Source organism: Heptranchias perlo, chromosome 2, assembly GCF_035084215.1.
Source record: "Heptranchias perlo isolate sHepPer1 chromosome 2, sHepPer1.hap1, whole genome shotgun sequence".
Classification (NCBI taxonomy): domain Eukaryota; kingdom Metazoa; phylum Chordata; class Chondrichthyes; order Hexanchiformes; family Hexanchidae; genus Heptranchias; species Heptranchias perlo.
Genome location: NC_090326.1, coordinates 131,957,215 through 131,979,387, shown reverse-complemented (window position 1 = coordinate 131,979,387; position 22,173 = coordinate 131,957,215). Strand labels below are relative to the sequence as shown.

At 45.7% G+C, this 22,173-nt stretch overlaps 1 protein-coding gene across 1 annotated transcript in view; it reads right to left on the bottom strand.

The window, feature by feature from the left end:
- LOC137334364 (myosin-IIIa-like) overlaps window positions 1-18,404 on the bottom strand; it is a 77,844-nt gene extending 59,440 nt beyond the window's left edge. The window contains exons 1-2 of the mRNA XM_067999077.1: window positions 18,237-18,404; window positions 1,553-1,687 (exon numbers count right to left, since the gene is read on the bottom strand). Of these exons, the coding sequence (XP_067855178.1) occupies window positions 1,553-1,687; window positions 18,237-18,404 (303 nt within the window). The remainder of the gene's footprint in view (window positions 1-1,552; window positions 1,688-18,236) is intronic.
- Between the last annotated feature and the right edge of the window lie 3,769 nt (window positions 18,405-22,173).

The window sequence follows — 22,173 nt, the reverse complement described above, 5'->3', positions numbered from 1 at the left end:
TAATTTTTAGCCCATCCAGTATCTCAACTACATCTTCCTTTACTGAGACTCTGGCAGCATCTTCTTCCTTGGTAAACACAGATGCAAAGTACTCATTTAGTACCTCGGCCATGCCCTCTGCCTCCATGAGTAGATCTCCTTTTTGGTCCCTAATTGGCCCTCCCCTTCCTCTCACTACCTATTTACTGTTTACATGCCTGTAGAGGACTTTTGGGTGCCCTTTGATGTTGGCCACCAGTCTATTCTCATACTCTCTTGCCCCTCTTATTTCCTTTTTCACTTCCCCAGTGAACTTTCTATATTCAGCCTGGTTCTCACTTGTGTTATCAACCTGACATCTGTCAAACGGCCCTTTTTTCTGCTTCATCTTACTCTCTATCTCTTTTGTCATCCAGGGAGCTCTGGCTTTAATTGCCCTACCTTTCTCCCTCATGGGAATGTATCTAGACTGTACCTGAACCATCTCCTCCTTAAAGGTCGCCCATTGTTCAATTACAGTTTTGCCTGCCAATCTTTGATTTCAATTTACCTGGGCCAGGTCTGTTCTCATCCCACTGAAATTAGCCTTCCTCTAATTGAATATTTTTACTTTAGAGTGGTCCATGTTCTTTTCCATAACTATTCTAAACCTTATGATACTATGACCGCTGTTCCCTAAATGTTCCCCCACTGATACTTGCTCCACTTGGCCTGCCTCATTCCCCAGAGCCAAGTCCATGGGCACATTCTGGTGAGTGGCATGGGTGCGTTCTGGCGAGTGGCACGGGTATGTTCTGGCGAGTGGCATGGGTGCGTTCTGGTGAGTGCATTCTTTTCAAGCAGATCATTTTTATATCAATTAGGACAAAATATAAGTGATAATGGTATTAAGTTTTACAGTATATATTTTAATAAAGATATTATCACTGATTATACAGTTTGATAATTTCCTATAATCAGTGGTACTACCTCTTCCTCTCTGAATATTTTAATTGTGCTGCGTTCAGGTATTTTAGTACAGTACAAATATCACCATATCATTTTGTTGTATGGAGTTACAAATATTTAGTGTAGTCTACAACTGGCTCACATTGATTCAATTGTGTCCATTTAATAATACATTCTCATAGAAATGCTGTCATCTGGAGACTGTGAGGCAGGTAACAAGATTGGGTGGGGAATTATCTAATACCCTCCCCACTTGTAATAACTCCCAATAAGACTTTTAAGAAAAGAACAAAATGTAAAACACATTAACAAAATACACTAAGGTATTGTTTTCATTATATTATAGAATTGTTCAGTTAACAGCATTTTGAAAAGGAGCAAGACCTTGCTTAGGAGTGGCAAAGTCATGTGTGTATTCAGTTTTTTTTTCACTCCATCACTAGTGCAATGAATGCTGTTCCTCATCTTGTATCTTCTATATCAATCAATGTATCATATACCATTACCTATTTAAAAAAAATACAACTAGCTAATAGCGTGGAAATAAAATTGTCACTATAAAACCTTGGGTTGCAAACAGGAAAGAGTAACAGGCAATAGTTTTTGCAGAGACAGAAAATCATACCTCGAGTACAAGCCAAAGCTGATCTCCATTCTTTACATCCTTCTTATAGTACATTCCATAGAACCTGACCACATTTTCATGATCCGAGAGAGCTTGGAGGATGTTGTACTCAGCCTCGATTTCTTCATCAATATCCTAACATCAAAAGTAAATAAAATGATTGAAAGATTTGAGATGTTCATTGTCAGGTCTGCCAATTGCAACAATATTTTCGAGAGTCTGAATTTATAGAATCTAGTATTGAATTTAGGATGAATCTAATATGCCTAACTGCTAAAGGCGGTTTTGCATATTTGAAACAATTATGCAATACATTGAAAAGATTCAAAAGTGTGTGGCATTTCAAAGTTGTCTCCCCACGGTTGTCCTCTGTTGAAGGGGTTGACTGGGGAATGATTACATAAAGGGCAAAAGAGTAACTAGGGAGAAAGTAGGGCCTCTGAAGGATCAACAAGGTCATCTATGTGCGGAACCACAAGAGATGGGTGAGATCCTAAATTAATATTTCGCATCGGTATTTACGGTTGAGAAAGGCATGGATGTTAGGGAACTTGGGGAAATAAATAGTGATGTCTTGAGGAGTGTACATATTACAGAGAGGGAGGTGCTGGAAGTCTTAATGCGCATCAAGGTAGATAAATCTCCGGGACCTGATGAAATGTATCCCAGGACGTTATGGGAGGTTAGGGAGGAAATTGCGGGTCCCCCAGCAGAGATATTTGAATCATCGACAGCTACAGGTGAGGTGCCTGAAGATTGGAGGGTAGCAAATGTTGTGCCTTTGTTTAAGAAGGGCGGCAGGGAAAAGCCTGGGAACTACAGACCGGTGAGCCTGACATCTGTAGTGGGTAAGTTGTTAGAGGGTATTCTGAGAGACAGGATCTACGGGCATTTGGAGAGGCAGGGACTGATTAGGAACAGTCAGCATGGTTTTGTGAGAGGAAAATCATGTCTCACGAATTTGATTGAGTTTTTTGAAGAGGTAACCAAGAAGATAGATGAGGGCTGTGCAGTAGACGTGGTCTACATGGACTTTAGCAAAGCCTTTGACAAGGTACCGCATGGTAGGTTGTTACATAAGGTTAAATCTCACGGGATCCAAGGTGAGGTAGCCAATTGGATACAACATTGGCTTGACGACAGAAGACAGAGGGTGGGTGTAGAGGGTTGTTTTTCAAATTGGAGGCCTGTGACCAGCGGTGTGCCTCAGGGATCGGTGCTGGGTCCGCTGTTATTTGTTATTTATATTAATGATTTGGATGAGAATTTAGGAGGCATGGTTAGTAAGTTTGCAGATGACACCAAGATTGGTGGCATCGTGGACAGTGAAGAAGGTTATCTAGGATTGCAACGGGATCTTGATAAATTGGGCCAGTGGGCCGATGAATGGCAGATGGAGTTTAATTTAGATAAATGTGAGGTGATGCATTTTGGTAGATCGAATCGGGCCAGGACCTACTCCGTTAATGGTAGGGCGTTGGGGAGAGTTATAGAACAAAGAGATCTAGGAGTACAGGTTCATAGCTCCTTGAAAGTGGAGTCACAGGTGGATAGGGTGGTGAAGAAGGCATTCAGCTTGCTTGGTTTCATTGGTCAGAACATTGAATACAGGAGTTGGGATGTCTTGTTGAAGTTGTACAAGACATTAGTTAGGCCACACTTGGAACACTGTGTACAGTTCTGGTCACCCTATTATAGAAAGGATATTATTAAACTAGAAAGAGTGCAGAAAAGATTTACTAGGATGCTGCCGGGACTTGATGGTTTGACTTATAGGGAGAGGTTAGATAGACTGAGACTTTTTTCCCTGGAGAGTAGGAGGTTGAGGGGTGATCTTATAGAAGTCTATAAAATAATGAGGGGCATAGATAAGGTAGATAGTCAAAATCTTTTCCCAAAGGTAGGGGAGTCTATAACGAGGGGACATAGATTTAAGGTGAGAGGGGAGAGATACAAAAGGGTCCAGAGGGGCAATTTTTTCACTCAAAGGGTGGTGAGTGTCTGGAACGAGCTGCCAGAGGCAGTAGTGGAGGCGGGTACAATTTTGTCTTTTAAAAAACATTTGGACAGTTACATGGATAAGATGGGTATAGAGGGATATGCCAAGTGCAGGCAATTGGGACTAGCTTAGTGGTATAAACTGGGCGACATGGACATGTTGGGCCGAAGGGCCTGTTTCCATGTTGTAAACTTCTATGATTCTATGATTTGACTGATGATTATTGTACCCAGTACCTCATCCAAATATGCATTCTTTATGTCTAAGCTTAGATAGTAAGTGTTCTTCCTGTCATAGACTTCTTCATGTTCAAAACTGAGGTAAGACCATGAGATAGGAGCAGGAGTATGCCATTCGGCCCCTCGAGCCTGCTTCGCCATTCAATGAGATCATGGCTGATCTGATTTTTACCTCAACTCCACTTTCCCGCCCTTTCCCCATATCCTTTGACTCCCTTGCTGATCAAAAATTTGTCTAACTCAGCCTTCAAGGACTCAGCCTCCACAGCTTTTTGGGGTAAAGAATTCCAAAGATTCACGACCCTCTGGGAGAAGAAATTCCTCCTCATTTCCATCTTAAACGGGCGACCCCTTATTCTGAGACTATGCCTCCTAGTTTTAGATTCCCCCATGAGGGGTAACATCCTCTCAGCATCTATCCTATTGAGTCCCCTCAGAATCTTGTATGTTTCAATAAGGTCTCCTCTCATTCTTCTAAACTCCAATGAGTACAGACCCAACCTGTTCAATCTTTCCTCATAAGACAACCCTTCCATACCCGGAATCAACCTAGTGAACCTTCTCTGAACTGCCTCCAATGCAAGTGTGTCCTTCCTTAAATAAGGGCACCAGAACTGTACACAGTACTCCAGGTGTGGTCTCACCAGCACCCTGTACAATTGTAGCATGACTTCCCTGCTTTTATACTCCATCCCCCTAGAAATAAAGGCCAATATTGTTTCCCTTCCGGATTATCTGCTGCACCTGTATGTTGACTTTTTGTGTTTTATGTACGAGGACACCCAGATCCCTCTATACCGCAGCATTTTGTAGTATTTCTCCATTCAAATAATATTTTGCTTTTTTATTTTTCCTCCCAAAGTGGATGACTTCACATTTTCACACACTATATTCCATCTGCCAAATTTTTGCCCATTCGCTTAACCTGTCAATATCCATTTTTTTTTATTCGTTCATGGGATGAGATGTTGCTGGCGAGGCCAGCATTTATTGCCCATCCCTAATTGCCCTTGAGAAGGTGGTGGTGAGCCGCCTTCTTGAACCGCTGCAGTCCGTTTGGTGAAGATTCTCCCACAGTGCTGTTAGGAAGGGAGTTCCAGGATTTTGACCCAGCGACGATGAAGGAACGGCGATATATTTCCAAGTCGGCATGGTGTGTGACTTGCAGGGGAACTTGCAGGTGGTGTTGTTCCCATGTGCCTGCTGCTCTTGTCCTTCTAGGTGGTAGAGGTTGCGGGTTTTAGAGGTGCTGTCGAAGAAGCCTTGGCGAGTTGCTGCAGTGCATCCTGTGGATGGTACACACTGCAGCCACAGTGCGCCGGTGGTGAAGGGAGTGAATGTTTAGGGTGGTGGATGGGGTGCCAATCAAGTGGGCTGCTTTGTCCTGGATGGTGTCGAGCTTCTTGAGTGTTGTTGGAGCTGCACTCGTCCAAGCAAGTGGAGAGTATTCCATCACACTCCTGACTTGTGCCTTTGCAGATGGTGGAAAGGCTTTGGGGAGTCAGGAGGTGAGTCACTCGCCGCAGAATACCCAGCCTCTGACCTGCTCTTGTAGCCACAGTATTTATATGGCTGGTCCAGTTAAGTTTCTGGTCAATGGTGACCCCCAGGATGTTGATGGTGGGGGATTCGGCGATGGTAATGCCGTTGAATGTCAAGGGGAGCTGGTTAGACTCTCTTGTTGGAGATGGTCATTGCCTGGCACTTGTTTGGCGCGAATGTTACTTGCCACTTATCAGCCCAAGCCTGGATGTTGTCCAGGTCTTGCTGCATGCGGGCTCGGACTGCTTCATTATTTGAAGGGTTGCGAATGGAACTGAAAACTGCAATCTCAGCAAACATCCCCATTTCTGACCTTATGATGGAGGGAAGGTCATTGATGAAGCAGTTGAAGATGGTTGGGCCTAGGACACTGCCCTGAGGAACTCCTGCAGCAATGCCCTGGGGCTGAGATGATTGGCCTCCAACATCCACTACCATCTTCCTTTGTGCTAGGTATGACTCCAGCCACTGGAGAGTTTTCCCCCTGATTCCCATTGACTTCAATTTTACTAGGGCTAGTTGGTGCCACACTCGGTCAAATGCTGCCTTGATGTCAAGGGCAGTCACTCTCACCTCACCTCTGGAATTCAGCTCTTTTGTCCATGTTTGGACCAAGGCTGTAATGAGGTCTGGAGCCGAGTGGTCCTGGCGGAACCCAAACTGAGCATCGGTGAGCAGGTTATTGGTGAGTAAGTGCCGCTTGATAGCACTGTCGATGACACCATCCATCACTTTGCTGATGATTGAGAGTAGACTGATGGGACGGTAATTGGCCGGATTGGATTTGTCCTGCTTTTTGTGGACAGGACGTACCTGGGCAATTTTCCACATTGTCGGGTAGATGCCAGTGTTGTAGCTGTACTGGAACAGCTTGGCTAGAGGCGCAGCTAGTTCTGGAGCACAAGTCTTCAGCACTACAGCTGGGATGTTGTCAGGGCCCATAGCCTTTGCTGTATCCAGTGCACTCAGCCGTTCCTTGATATGATGTGGAGATGCCGGTGATGGACTGGGGTTGACAATTGTAAACAATTTTACAACACCAAGTTATAGTCCAGCAATTTTATTTTAAATTCACAAGCTTTCGGAGGCTTCCCCCTTCGTCAGGTGAATGATGTGAAAAATGGCGTGATGATATAACATGGCGTGAATCGAATTGGCTGAAGACTGGCTCTCTGTGATGGTGGGGATATCGGGAGGAGACCGAGACGGATCATCCACTCGGCACTTCTGTGTCCTCATCGCAACTTGCTTTTCCACCTATCTTTGTATCATCAGCAAATTTGGCCACAAGACACTCTGTTCCTTCATCCAAGTCATTATTATATATTGTAAATAGTTGAGGCCCCAGCACTGAGCCCTGCGGCACCCCACTAGTTACAGATTGCCATTTTGAAAATGACCCTCTTATCCCGATTCTTTGTTTTCTGTTAGTTAGCCAATCCTCTATCCATGCCAGTATATTACCCCCAATACCACAAGCTCTTATCTTGTGCAGTAATCTTTTATGTGGCACCTTATCGAATGCCTTTTGGAAATCCAAATATACTGCATCCATTGGTTCCCCTTTATCCACCCTGCCCGTTACTTCCTCAAAGAACTCTAATAAATTTGTCAGACATGATTTCCCCTTCATAAAACCATGTTGACTCTCCTTGATTGTATTATGAGTCTCCAAATGTCCTGCTACTACTTCCTTAATAATGGATTCTAGCATTTTCCCAATGACAGATGTTAGGCTAACTGGTCTATAGTTACCTGCTTTCTGTCTCACTCCCTTCTTGAATAGGAGTGTTACGTTTGCGGTTTTCCAATCCGCTGGGACCTTTCCAGAATCTAGTGAATTCTGGAAGATTACAACCAATGCATCCACTATTTCTGTAGCCACTTCCTTTAAGACCCTCGGATGCAAGCCATCAGGTCCAGGGGACTTGTCAGCGTTTAGACCCATTAATTTACCTAGTACTTTTTCTCTAGTGATAGTGATTGTTTTTAGTTCCTCCCTCCCCTTTGCCCCTTGATTTTCTACTATTATTGGTATGTTATTGGTGTCTTCTACTGTGAAGACAGATACAAAATATCTGTTCAATTCCTCTGCCATTTCCTTGTTTTCCATTATTATTTCTGCTGCAAAGGTGCTTCCTCCATCCAACACTATCTCAACTCTGTCTTTCCTCCTGCACTCTTCCTCACCTTTTCTTTATCTACCTGAGACTGCAGTTTTTCACCATAAATCTTCCTCAGTCCTTAGCTCATTTATCTTGTCAATAAAACCCATCTTCGTTCCCCCCCCCCCCCCGCAATCCCAGTTGCTTGCCACCCAACTTCCATCTCCTAAATCCCAAGTTTGCTAATATTATTAACCTATCTCTAACCTTTGACACCATCTCAAACTTCTTCAAAACCATTATCATCAACCCCTCCTCAAAAACTCATCCTCAGTTCTTCCATTCTCTCCAACTAGCATAATATCAAGTGTCAGCTGTGGCTCAGTGGTCGCACTTTTGCCTCTGAGTCAGTAGATTGAGGGTTGAAGCCCCACTCCAGATGCTTGAGCACATGAAAGGCGCTATATAAATGCAAGTTATTTCTTTATCTCTAACCTTCCCTCTCTTTACTGAGATGTATTGTTGACTCACAGCTACACTCTTGTCTCTCCCATCATTCCCTGTTTGAGACCCTCCAAACTGGCTTGACCCCACCAACAGCACAGGAAGTGTTCTGCTTAAAATCACAAGTTATATCCTGTGCAACTGTGACCATGGCTTATTGTGTCTCTTCATCCTCCTTAACCTCGCCACTACTTTTCACCCTGTTGACCATTCCATCCTTCCCCAACATGTCTTTTTGGCAGTTCACCTTTATGGTTCTGCACTCTCCTGGTTCCACTCATACCTGACTCAGCAGAAACATTGGCCCTGATATTTATGGGGAGGCAGGGATGGAGTGGGGGCGTGTGTCAGTGGCCAGGAAACCTGGAAATACCAGGGAGGCAGAGATCCTGCTGAATTTAACAGCAGGACCTCATTAGAATTTTTAAACTCTGTTTCCCGCCCGGCAGCTGGCCGGATTGAAAGGCTGGCCAGCGGCTGCAGTAAAAGGCAGCAGCCAGGGATCGCTGGGGACGGTCCCCGGCAATCGATAAGATTGGTTGTTGGTAAGGGGGTGGCTCGGAGCACAGCAACGAGGAGGGAGGGAGACATCGCGGGGGCGGGGGGTGGGGGCGGTGGCGGTGGGGAGATTGCGGGGAGGGGAAGATCAGAGGAGGGAGAGATTGTGGGGTCCGGTTTCACATTTTTACCCATTTAACCACCCCTCTCCTGCCTGTCGCTGGGGGGTTAAAATTCCCCACATTACATCATCTCCAAAGGCTGTTACTCCTGTGCCCACACAGTCATCACTAACGTACCTCAAAATAGCAAATTTGTCCTATTTTCTTCATGATTTATATGCCATTTCTTAGATATCACCTTGAAACATAGAGTTAGCCTGCACATGCACACTAAAAGCACCCAGCATTACCTCTCCATCTCCTCCATTGATCCCAAGATGTTGCTACACTCTCCACTGCTTAACTGATATTATGAACTGGATGAGCTAATCAGTTCTGGCCTTTGGAAATCTAAGTACACAATGTCACATTTGACCCTGGGGCAGTGCAAGAGATCATGACACACTGATGCCAAGTATGCAGTGCATTTGGGGCACTTTGCATACACCAGGCTCATGTAAAGGTGGCAAATATGCCCTAGCCCAAGCCTTGTGTTTGATTCCTATAGAGAAAACAAACACAATTAGCTTGACATTAGTGATCCCTGGCACACTCAACTTCAATGTCTAGGTGTCATTGCAGTTAAACATATTGCAATGTTCCATTTAGCTTTTCTGCTCTAATCTTTATCCTGTTTGTGTAGAATTAATTTTAATTGCTATACTTTGCTTTGGACCAATTCTTTCCCCTTTTATTGCTTGTAAGCCATTTTCTTCATCTCTGACAGCACTGTAAATCTGACCTTCCAAACAATTCCCAAAGTCTTGAGCAAAATCTGTCCCATGGCAGCCTTTTCCACATCTACAAAAAAAAACACAAGTACTTAGCCATGTTGGATGACTGTTTGTTGTTTCCTGGGTTCAGTGCATTGGGAGTTAGATTGCGGTCCTGTTTCCCGAATTACAGGATTAGTTTTACAAAAACCACTTCCTCTTGACACAAAAATAATAATATAACCATAGCCTAAATCTGCTTTTAATAGGGCCATGGTCAATTAAAACTTAGCAGCTGTAAATTGACCTACAAAGTGTACAAATGTCAGGGCACTTATTTGAGTGGAGACTGTACTGATACATAATCAAAATGTAACTAGCACTGACTTGAACCAGATCAAACAGGGTGTGATACAAATTTAACTGCCAACTCAGTCCACTAACGTGTTGCTGCTGGTTTAATTAAGTCCCAAAACTGAAAATCATAACTTGACTCCTCAAAATTTTTCAGCACAGTGTTTTCGCAAATAGTCTGCTGACATTTTGTTTTCTGAGCTTACACATGCACAGTGATTATTTGGGCAATGGAGGATGCTGGCAGCCATCAAACTGCATCCCAGCAAGGAGTCAGCACCCTCAGAAGAAGGGCGAACATTTGGGAGATAAATAAGGGGTAATTTTCACTTTGCGGACAGGTGGCACGGTGGCGGTTGTGAATTAATGGCTGCTACAAACCCTGCCTGATTTTCCTTTTCACTGAATTCAGTGACCTCTGCCCTAGGCTGCCCCCCATCCTTACCAAACTCGAAACCCTGAAACCCTTGTGAGATGCCCCCGAAACCCAATCCCGCCACCTTGTGTTGGCAGGCAATCTCCAGGCTCTACGATTTTCCGCCGCTTCCCACCGACTTCTCTCCCGGAATGAAACGGTGGCATTTTAATGAGGCCTGCACGTTAAAATAGACCAAGAGCTTGATTTCTGCAGCAGAGGGTGAGTTTCCACGTCACCTCGACCTGCACCCGCTCAAAACCCACTCGGAGTTAAAATTGGGACCAGGGACTATGCCTGAAACCTGCCTACATTTGCTATCATTCTAATGCGATGTCAATTAGAATAACATATTAAAAGAAGTTAGGGAGGAGATAGCAGAAGCACTATTACAAATATATAAACATTCACTCGATATGGTAATAGTGCCAGAAGACTGGCGGACAGCTAATGTTATTCCTATATGTAAAAAGGGAGATAGAACCAGTCCAGGGAACTATAGACCAATTAGCTTAATGTCAGTGGCAGGAAAGATAATAGAATCCTTACTCAAAGATGTAATAGAAAAACATATAGAAACTGAAAATATAATAAAGAATAGTCAGCATGGATTTCAAAAGGGAAGGTCATGCTTGACCAACCTTATTGAATTCTTCGAACAAGTAACGGAAAGGGTAGACAAGGGTAGTGTAGTTGATGTATTTGGATTTTCAAAAGCCTTCGATAGGGTATCACATAGTAGACTCATGATTAAGGTCAGGGCATGTGGAGTCAGGGGACAAGTAGCAGAATGGATTGCAAGCTGGCTACAAATCAGAAAACAGAGAGTAGGGGTTAAAGGTAGTTACTCAGACTGGCAAAAGGTGGGAAGTGGTGTTCCACAGGGATTGGTGCTGGGACCACTGTTGTTCACTATTTACATAAACAATTTGGACTCAGGAATCGGAAATACAATTTCAAAATTTGCAGATGATACCAAATTGGGGGGTATAGTTAATACTGAGGAGGACTGCGTCAAAATACAGGAAGGCATGAATAAACATGTAGAATGGGTTTGTAATTGGCAGAAGAATTTCAATATAGATAAGTGTATGGCATTATTTTGGTGGAAGAATAACGGGGGCACATGTTGCTTGGTTAGTAAGTATCTAAATGGGGCAGAGGAGCAGAGGGATCTGGGGATACAGATACACAAATCACTAAAAGTAGCAATGCAAGTTAATAAGACCATTAAAAAAGCAAATCAAACACTGGGGTTCATTTCTAGAGGGATAGAATTGAAAAGCAGAGAAGTTATGTTGAACTTGTATAGAACCGTAGTTAGACCAAACTTGGAGTATTGTGAACAGTTCTGGTCTCCATTCTTAAAAGGACATAAAGTCACTGGAGAAGGCGCAAAAAATATTTACTAGGATGATACCAGAACTGAGAGGTTATACCTATCAGGAAAGATTGAGCAGACTGGGGCTTTTTTTCTCTAGAAAAGAGAAAACTGAGGGGTCACCTGATAGAGGTCTTTACGATTATGAAGGGGTTTGATAGAGTAGGCGTAGAGAAGATGTTTCTACCTGCGGGGGAGACCAGAACTAGGACCCAGAGAGTGATTGGAATGTGGAACTCACTACCACAAGGAGTACTTGAGGCGACTAGCATAGATGCATTTAAGAGGAAGCTAGATGAGGGAGAAAGGAATAGAAGGATATGCTGATAGGGTTAGATGAAGAAGGGTGGGAGGAGACGTGTGTGGAGCATAAACACCAGCTGGTGTTTGGGCCGAATGGCCTGTTTCTGTGATGTACATTCTATGTAATTTGTTGCTTTGTTTGAGGTGAAAGATTGCCGGCCTGACAATTGTGTTTGAATAACTTAAACATGCAGCTGGTCTCGATTTGAATAAAGCTGGCACTGTATTAGAGGAGTGCAATATCTGCAGGTTATTATTAGTTTGAATAAAATTCACTAGATACTAGTTCCCATTTAATACTCGCCGGTTCTAGGTATCCAGATTTAATTTGGAGGAAGAGGAATAAGATTTTTTTTTCACCATTATGAACTTTTGAAACTTGCTCAAATATCCTGAGAAGGGCCTGATTAGTTATGCGGGGCAGGGTGGCCGCAGTAAAACAAATGCTCATTGCGAGAGAGGTAAATTGAGACCTGCTGCAGTGTTTGATACATGGCATCTAATTTAAAGGACACATATTCCTCACTGTGTGGAACAGCTGAAAAGAAGAACAATGACCGAGGAAGGATCTGCAGGGGGGGCAGCCCCAGGAAGAGGTCCTATGTTTTCTGATTCATTTGTTGATGTGTTACTAGCGGAAGTAAGGGCCAGGTTGGATTGAGAATGGGAAGGGTGGCGCAAACATAATGGAGGGAGATTGCTGAGGCAGTCAGTGCAACCTCCATCACCTCAAGAACTGCTACACAGAGCAGAGAAAGGTTTACTAACCTCACACTGTTGGCCAAGGTTTATGAAGGCCATGCACAGCCCGTAACACTCACATTGGCATGACCATCCCTCTGACCAGTCATTCACACTTTATGTTATTAATTGGGTGAAGGGAAACCTGCACGATTCGCAAGGAATCTCTGCCATCAATATTGTAGCTATGTGAAAACCCTGCCAATCTACAGAATTGGACTGCTTGCTTTTTTTGTTGCACGGGTTCTACAGAGAAAATAATAAACTGCAAGGCCCGCCTGAATAGAGCATCAGTGATCGTCTTTATACAATAGTGTGACAAAGGTCACCTGAGACTTAATAGAAGAATCCAGTGGCAAAAGAATTCAAGGCAATGGTAACTTTCATTGCTACTGACAATTCTGTTCAGCTGGTGGAAGTGGGCTGAGGGTCTTCAGCCAACAGCTGATGTAACTTCGCAATAGACTTCCGGGGGATTCACAGCCTTCTAAATAAGGCCACCTAGGTCTGTAAATCCCAAGAAGTGAGAATATGTAGGAAACAAATGTCTTCTGTGCGGCCTTGGTCTAAGAACCTCTAATCTAACCTTATCTTTCTCCTCTTCACAGCATAGGAAAAGAGCAATTCCATCTGGGAAATCTGTTGCCCCAGTCCAAAAAGTTACTTTCTCAAGTACTCAAGAGACGTCTGCAGGGAAAGCCCAGACCAAGAACAAATCAAAAATCACCATGTATTGGCAAAGTTTCTGTAAACTTCAGTTGGAAAATCCAAAATGGCCTCCTCAATGTGCTATCCACCTCAGGGATGCTGTTGTGCTGCTTGTACTGCCACTTAAATAGTGGTGGTTCTCTGGGAGGTTGGTTTAGGGGTGGAAGTTGGAGGAAATGGCAGGGGAACATTTGCCACGCCCACCTGCCCCCATTGATATGAAGTGGGGTGGACTCCAGGTGGGTGACAATACTAACTGGTGATCTTGATGGAAAATGTTGGTAACTATTTCTTAGAAAGCTGCACCGCTCCATTTCACACCTCAAAACCAGCTGAAAATGGGTGTTTTTTCACAGGAAAACCCAAGCCTTACAGTTTGCACAGCTGGCCCTTCAGTTCTTCCCTAGCATTAAAATCGAACTAGCATTTGGACATTAGTGAGTGAAGGAACAAAGATTCCCTTTACCTTGCCAGAGATCAATAAAAAGCTGCAATATAACTTGGGATTCTCGGCTCTGCATTGTTCTCAGTGCCCTGATCTTACTTTCTAATATTCAGCAGCAGGCCTGTTTAGTGTTACACATTAGGAGTGACAATCACTCATTTTTAGTTTAAAAATGTGATCTATTGGGTAGCTGTCGCTCTGAAAAATAACTATGGTTCCACAAATCATTAAATGGATTTGCCATCTGGAGCACTCTTGCTGATCATAAATCTCACTCCAAACATTTCTTCCGATGTTGACAGTTCTGTAGAAATTTACAGAAAAGCCACTTTTGTAGATGTTGCATTGGGAACACTGGTGTATATTGGAAATGCTAAAAGGCTTGCATTACTGTAAGATGCGTGTAGGCCTGGATTTTCCACATGATTTCAGGCAGTACATCAATGGTGTAAGAAGGAGAATGGAATTGGGGGGCCATCTACAGAAACCCCGCCCCATAAAATGGCCAGCAGTATTTTCCTCCGCCCCATACATCAGCGATTTTGGCTGCCCGATCTTAGCTCCCCCTCCCCCCACCACATGTAAACACCGGTGGGTGGGCAGGGCTTCATTCTCCCAGTATTTTCCTTCTGTTCTGCCCCTAATTCACCTCCAGGAAACAACACTATTGCAAAGGTAGCGTTGTTAGGATCAGTACAGTGTCCCAGAGGTGGGAGAGCACAGTGAGGCCATTGCTTGAAACATGCAGATCTTTTCAAGACTGAGAATTACTGAGGCAGCAAAGTTTACATTGAAGATTCTTGTGAGTACTTTAACACTGCTGCATATTTTTGGGAAATACTGGGTTTCCCTCAAGGAATTCCATTGTTCCTATTTTGAGGTAGAGAATGACAAAGATATGGAGGAGAGGAGGATGGTAGCAAGGAAAGTCTGGCATCATAGATGCCATCATAACCTTACCTGTAGACACCCACGCCAGAGGGCGTATAGACTAAAGAGGTCAAACTGCATTTCTCAGACAGGAAAGAAAAGGTTACGCTTCCCTATAAAGCCAATTACAGATTTATGCCAGCTGCTGGCTGCAAATTTGCAAGCAGTTTCTACCGGGGCACAGTCTCGTTAGTGGCTATTAAAGTGACGATAGCTCTTAATTTTTATGCAATTGATTCATTCTAGACAGTTGAGACCAACTGCGATCCATCACAGGTATCTAAAATAGCTCTCTTGTGAAATATGGTTTCCCGTGCTGTTTTTGAGCAAAGTAAGAATATGCTGCAGTACCCTGTCAAGTTTTATTTAGCCAATTTTACTTCCAGTGTTTCAAGTTTACCTTGATCTTTCTCAGAACATTTTTGTCTGTAATTTTAGTGAACCTTTTTATTCTCAGCAAAGTGAAAAATGCCATTGCTGAGAGAAAAACAAACATTTTCACATGTGTCAATATCAATCAACCCCAGGGCTAATATAACAACAACAACTTGCATTTATATAGCGCCTTTAACGTAACAAAATGTCCCAAGGCGCTTCACAGGAGCATTATCAGACAATTTGACACCGAGTCACATTGAGATATTAGGACAAGTGACCAAAAGCTTGGTCAAAGAGGTAGATTTAAGGAGGAGAGAGAGGTGGAAAGGTTTAGGGAGGAAATTCAAGAGCTAAGGGCCTACGCAGTTGAAGGCACGGCCGCCAATGGTGGAGCGATTAAAATCGGGGATGCGCAAGAGGCCAGAATTGGAGGAGGGCAGAGATCTCGGAGTGTTGTAGGGCTGGAGGAGGTTACAGAGGTAGGAGGGGGCGAGGCCATGGAGGGATTTGAAAACAAGGATGAGAATTTTAAAATCGAGGCGTTGCCGGACCAGGAGCCAATGTAGTTCAGCGAGCACAGGGTGTGATGGGTGGGTGGGACTTGGTGCGAGTTAGGATGCGGGCAGCAGAGTTTTGGATGAGCTCAAGTTTATAGAGGGTGGTAGGTGGGAGGCCGATCAGGACTGCAATGGAATAGTCGAGTCTGGAGGTAACAAAGGCATGGATAAGGGTTTCAGCAGCAAACGGGCTGAGGCAGTGGTGGCTTTTTATACACACTGCAGCTGCACAGCATTTTCTCCCTCCCAGCAACTGTAAGCCATTCTGGAGCATGGATACATTCCAAACCTCCCTGCATACGAAATAAGGCCGGCCTAGGGAAAATGAGATGGGGTTCCGGCGGTTTCATGTGGGCGGTGCAAGTCCCACTGCCCCCCTCCTCCCCCTACACAGTTCTGGCAGGAGGAAGAAAATTCAGGCCCAAGAGTCTTAAATAAGTCTTGTCTGCAGGGTGCAGCATAAACCTAAAGTCAGTTTGCCTATTTACAGTCAACGGAGACAAATTACTCCAAATGAAAGTTATAATTGAAGATATGTTCCTAATCGTTAAAGGTTTTTTTTATTACTGTTTAAAATCTCCTGTGCTCATTAATACACACCTAAGGACATTCTTCAAGTTAATTAGCACCCACTTCTTTGCATGTTCCCTGCTAAGCCTTTAAATAGCCAACTCTAACGAGAAAACACCTTTCATTTGAAAGCCAATCTTTCTCTCACCTCTAATTTCCCACCTCTCTCTCTCTCTCTTTCTTGTCTTTCTCTATTTTATTTATACTACTATGGTTCTGCTCTCTCATACGTTGTTCTTTTGTTCCTCGAGGCTTATTTATGACTCTTAGGCGGTGAAGCTGGAAATTACCTCTTAGGTGGTAACCTGGTGGAACGGATCGCCCACCCGTTGTAGAACTCTGACAGTAATTCAAGCCTTTTAGAATTTTTCAAAATATACCACATTTCACCATGTAACATCTACTCCAATGCTCAAAATATGTCATCATACACATCTGCCATCCTCCTCACCCCATTCTCGCTGTGTTAAGATCAATACTTATTGTCAAATGCCAACTCGTTCATTCCCAGAGCCTCAATATTGTGGCACACTTTACTTCCCTCAGACTTCCCTTCCTCCTACAATCTAGATGCTTTTAAACACAAGCTTAGTGCTACATACAGTGTTCCTGATTTATCCGATGCTCTCTTTTACTTTTTTCATTGATGACTGTATCATAGTATCACAGGAGGAGGCCATTCAGCCCATCATGCCTGTGCCGGCTCTTTGAAAGAGCTATCCAATTAGTCCCATTCTTCTGCCCTTTCCCCATAGCCCTGCAAATGTTTTCCCTTCAAGTATTTATCCAATTCCCTTTTGAAAGTTACTACTGAATCTGCTTCCACCATCTTTTCAAGCAGTGCATTCCAGATCATTCCAACTCGCTCCGTAAAACAAATGTTTCCTCAGGTCACCTCTGGCTCTTTTCCCAATCACCTTAAATCTGTGTCCTCTGGTTACTGACCCTTCTGCCTCTGGAAACAGTTTCTCCTTATTTACTCTGTCAAAATTATTCATGATTCTGAACACCTCTATCAAATCTCCCCTTAACCATCTCTGTTCTAAGGAGAACAACCCCAGCTTCTCCAATTTCTCCACATAACTGAAGTCCCACATCCCTGGTACCATTCTAGTAAATCTCTTCTACACCCTCTCTAAGGCCTTGACATCCTTCCTAAGATGCGGTGTCCAGAATTGAACACAATGCTCCAGCTGAGGCCTAACCAGTGTTTTATAAAGGTTTAGAATAACTTCCTTGCTTTCATACTCTATGCCTTTAATAATAAAGCCCAGGATCCCATATGCCTTTTTAACAGCTTTCTCAACTTGACCTGCCACCTTCAAAGATTTGTGTATGTGCAACCCCAGGTCTCTCTGTTCCTGCACCCCCTTTTAAAATTGTAACATTTAGTTTATATTGCCTCTCCTCATTCTTCCTACCAAAATGTATTGCTTCACACGTGTCTGTATTAAATTTCATCTGACATGTGTCTGCCCATTTCACCAGTCTGTCTGTCCTCTTAAAGTCTGTTACTATCCTCCACATTGTTTACAACATTTCCGAGTTTCGTGTCAGCTGCAAACTTTGAAATTGTACTCTGTATACCCAAGTCCAGGTCATTAATATATATCAAATATATATAATATATATGATGTTCTGCACTATTAGCATTGGCCCTTCACATAGGTTTCTCAATAAAATAAAAACTTGTATCAATCACAAGGTGAATTGCCTTTGCATTGAGCATTTGTTTTATTGCCTCCTTTCACTTAGTGTAGTCTATAAATCAAAGTCATATCGTTACGTCAGAGACTGACAAACAAATGAAAATAAATGCTAAAACGGCTTCAATCAATGCAGACTGCAGAGAAGTGGAATTAATAGTGATAATGTGATATCTGGCTGCGAGCAGGTTGATTGGAAGCTTTTGTTCTTTTGTTACGACCCAGGCACATCACAGGCTGTAAATCCAAAAGACAATCAGACTATAATCAGCACTCTGCTCGTCCCGTCATGTTATGGCTACTTTATGTCTGTTTGATCAGTCATTATACATGAACTAAAAGTGATATGAATAATGTTTTGTCCAATTACATTTGGAAGGCTTGGGTAAAATGTACCGGAAATAGCACACTGCAAACATCAGCACATTTACTCACGTGGATTGTGTCCAGAATCTTAACTGCAGCCTTGCTGCCATTTTTTTTGTTTAATACTTTGAAGACTTTGCCATATGTCCCCTTGCCAATGGTTTCAATAATCTCCCAGGTATCAGAGGGATCAGGGAAGCTGTCAAAGATGATCGTTTTTCCAGTTAACGGGAACATCCCTAACAGTGATCTCCTAGCAAACAATGGGAAAGAAACAATAAATAAAATACATTAAGCATAAATTAGCATTCAACAAATAAAATCTTGTTTTGATCCAAACTCAACAACCTTGGATAGAAATTCAAAAGGCAATCTGACTCTAATTATCTTCCTCCATTGTAAACAATTTTACAACACCAAGTTATAGTCCAGCAATTTTATTTTAAATTCACAAGCTTTTGGAGATTTTCTCCTTCCTCAGGCAAATGCCTGAGGAAGGAGAAAATCTCCGAAAGCTTGTGAATTTAAAATAAAATTGCTGGACTATAACTTGGTGTTGTAAAATTGTTTACAATTGTCAACCCCAGTCCATCACCGGCATCTCCACATCATATCTTCCTCCAGTTATCTTGTATATAATATATACAGAAGTGTTTGTTACAAGTCAGGCTTTCTTCAAACAGTTTTGTGCTCATGGCAATAGCGCAGTTTCCATAGGTCAGCAAAGACTCCTACGATGAGATACTTGTGTTCTTATATGTGCCGAGAGTGGAATAGCATGCCATGGAATTAATAATGACCCCCTAGTTATGGGATGCCCATCATGTTGTTCTATCGTCTTTCACGACCTCAGGACATCCCAAAGCACTTTACAGCCAATGAAGTACCTTTGATGTGTAGTCACTGTTGTAAGGTAGATACTATGGGCCCGATTTTAACAGGCCTGCGGGTTCCCAGCGGGTGGTCCTCCGGGAGCGTGGAAAACGCGGACGGCTAATTGAGTGCGCCCCCCGCGCGATCGCGGGATAATTGATTCCATTAAGCCCTGCTTCCGGGTTCTCCGCTCCCCAGCTGCGTGCCGGCAGGTTGCGTATGCGCACTACCGTTTACGCGATGTAGGAGCTCCACTTAAAGGGGCAGTCCCCCAAAGCCCCTCCTGCTGCAAGCAAGAGGCAACACAGGATGGCGCAACCCAGGGGCAAGGCTGCGCCACGCTTCTCGGACCTCGCGCTGCAGCTGATGCTGGAGGGTGTGAGGAGGAGGAGGGACACGCTGTTCCCTGCGGACGGACGCAAGTGCCCTGGCTCCGCCACCAGGAAGGCATGGGCAGAGGTGGCGGCGGAGGCCGGCAGCAGGGCCAACACCCCCAGGACATGGGAGCAGTGCCGCAAGCGGTTCAATGACCTCACTAGGTCCGGCAAGGTGAGTACACCAACGCACACTCCCACAACCCGTCCCCACCATCACGCCAAACATATCACAACCCCTCCTGCACAGCCACCACAGCGCTCCCGCAGCAATCCTCACAGCCACTCACTCACCATCCTCGCCGTGCCCGCAAGTACCCACCGTCCCTGTCCCCACCCGAACACTACCACACACCCCAATCCCCATGCAATGGGATGGGCATGTGGCACACGCATCCTCCCATCCATCTGCCCCACGCTCAACCCACCCACACCGATGCTCAATGCGTCTCACTATGCAATATGCACTCACTCACGCATCTGTGTTTTGCCTTGACAGGAGAAGAGAAGCAAGAACGCCCGGGAAAGGGCCCGCACCGGAGGGGGCCCGCCGCACCTGGCCGATCTGACGGATGCAGAGGTGGAGGCGCTCGACCTCGCCGGCACGCAACATTGCCTCTCCGTGGCGGATGGCGAGTCTGGCGCTGCAGAAACGGCCGGTAAGGGAAAGCTGACACTCAACACTCATGATCGCGAGTGACCGTATCATCACCTGGCATCAGGCGCACCGTAACGTTGGTGCACATGCCTCATAGTGCCCTCTGTTCTCTTGCAGGGCCGTCTGCGAGCGCTGTGGTTGAGGAGGGCGATTCCTCAGAGGACATGGCGGTCTCTGAGGGTGCATCGTCACATCTGAGCCAACCATCCACCAGCGCAGAGACACGCACCTCGGTGGGTCCCCCTCGCCAACTAGTTGGGGTAGCACTTGGTGAGTCACCGCGCACGAGTGAGCATGTCTAAGACCCTGGTGGCAGAGGCAGCCGCGGAGGGTCCGCGTCGGTGGGAGCACTCATCTCCAGGCTCTGCTCAGCCGGACCCAGATGCTGAACCCAGGGGGCCACCAGTGAAAAGGAGAGTCGTCGAGGGGCACCAGCACATTGCCGAGGTACTGGGAGAGGTGCCACGCGCATTGTCCACAATTGCGCAGGCGATGGAGGAGTCCAACTCCTGCATGCGGGCATTGGTGGCGCAGGTACAGGAGGGTACCGGCGACACAGTGTCGCGGGTAGGTGCGGGACTGTCTGCGGTGGAGGACAGGCTGGCCTCCCTCGAGCGTCACGCACAGCTCCACATCGAGTCCATGCAGGCCCTGACAACGGCTGTACGGATTCAGGGTGAGCAACATTCCGCCGCCATAAACAGGCTGACGGATACACTAGGGGTGGCCTTGCAAGGCCTCACACATGCAATCCAAACTGTCGTCCAGCAGGGTAGAAGGGGTGATGTGGGCCGAGGCCACGAGAGGGATGATGGTGAACGGGGACATGGAAGCGGGGACGCTTCTCAAGGTGCCCCCACGTCCCACCCGTTGCCCCCCTCTCAACCAGTACCAGCAATGGTGCCTCCTCTCCAGGTAGCCGAGTCTGCCCCTGCACAGGTGCAGGAGGAGCAGTCTGTGGAGGTGCTCTCACGGGCACCGAAACCCAGGGGGCGTCGGCCCAGAGCTTCTACCCGGTCAAGGCAAGAAGACGAGCAACCTGCCACTACCTCTGCTGGAGCCACAGGGGTAGCACCACGTAGGGGTACCCGGAAAAGAAATCCAAAGGCGTTATAAGCACAAAGGGAATGCACCAGGGTGTCTGTTAATTTGTACACTTTTTGTTTATAGTATTGCACCATGTACATATTAAACACTATCGTTCTCACCACTCCTGCCACCTCTCGTCCATTCTTCTGCGGCCTGTGCAATAGGTGCGTTCCGTGCAGCCCATCATGACGGCGAACACCTGCTGCCGCCCATTGGACACACTGCTGTGGGTGCAGGAGTACTGGCAACACTCTTCAGTGGAGGGGGCTGGTATGGCCCCTCGCATGTGCAGGTGAGGAGATGCGAGCGCCTCGCACTATCTGACTCTAGGAGAACCGTTGACATATGAGTGCCTCCCTGGCCCGGCGAGCATCCCGGTGAGCCGGTGTTCGGCGCATGGGTCGTACATCATCCTCTGGCGCGTCCCCCTCCTCCCCCTCCTCCTCCTCCTCCTCCTCCTCCACCTCCTCCTCCACCTCCACCTTCTCGTCCTCATCGCCGTCCTCAATGTGGGTGGCGGGTGTGGATGGGGCCTCCTCCAGCGGCACCCCTCTCTGTTGGGCCATGTTGTGCAGGGCACAGCAGACAACTATGATTCGTCCCACTCTGAATGGTGTGTATTGGAGCGCTCCCCCAGAACGATCAAGGCACCTGAAGCGCATCTTGAGCAGCCCTATGGTCTGCTCAATTGTAGACCTGGTAGCAGTGTGGCTGTCATTGTACCGACGCTCCGGCTCGGTGATGGGGTTCCTCAGAGGTGTCATGAGCCACGTGTGTAGGGGATACCCCTTGTCGCTGAGGAGCCAGCCGTTGCCGGTGTTGAGTGCGTGGAAGATGGGTGAGCCGGTGGACTCCCTGAGGACGAAGGCATCGTGGCAGCTGCCGGGGTATCTGGCGCACACGTGTAGGAATCTCTGGCGGTGGTCACAGATGAGCTGCGCGTTCATGGAGTGATACCCCTTCCTGTTGATAAACAGCCCTGTCTCACGTGGAGGTGCCCGTATTGCGATGT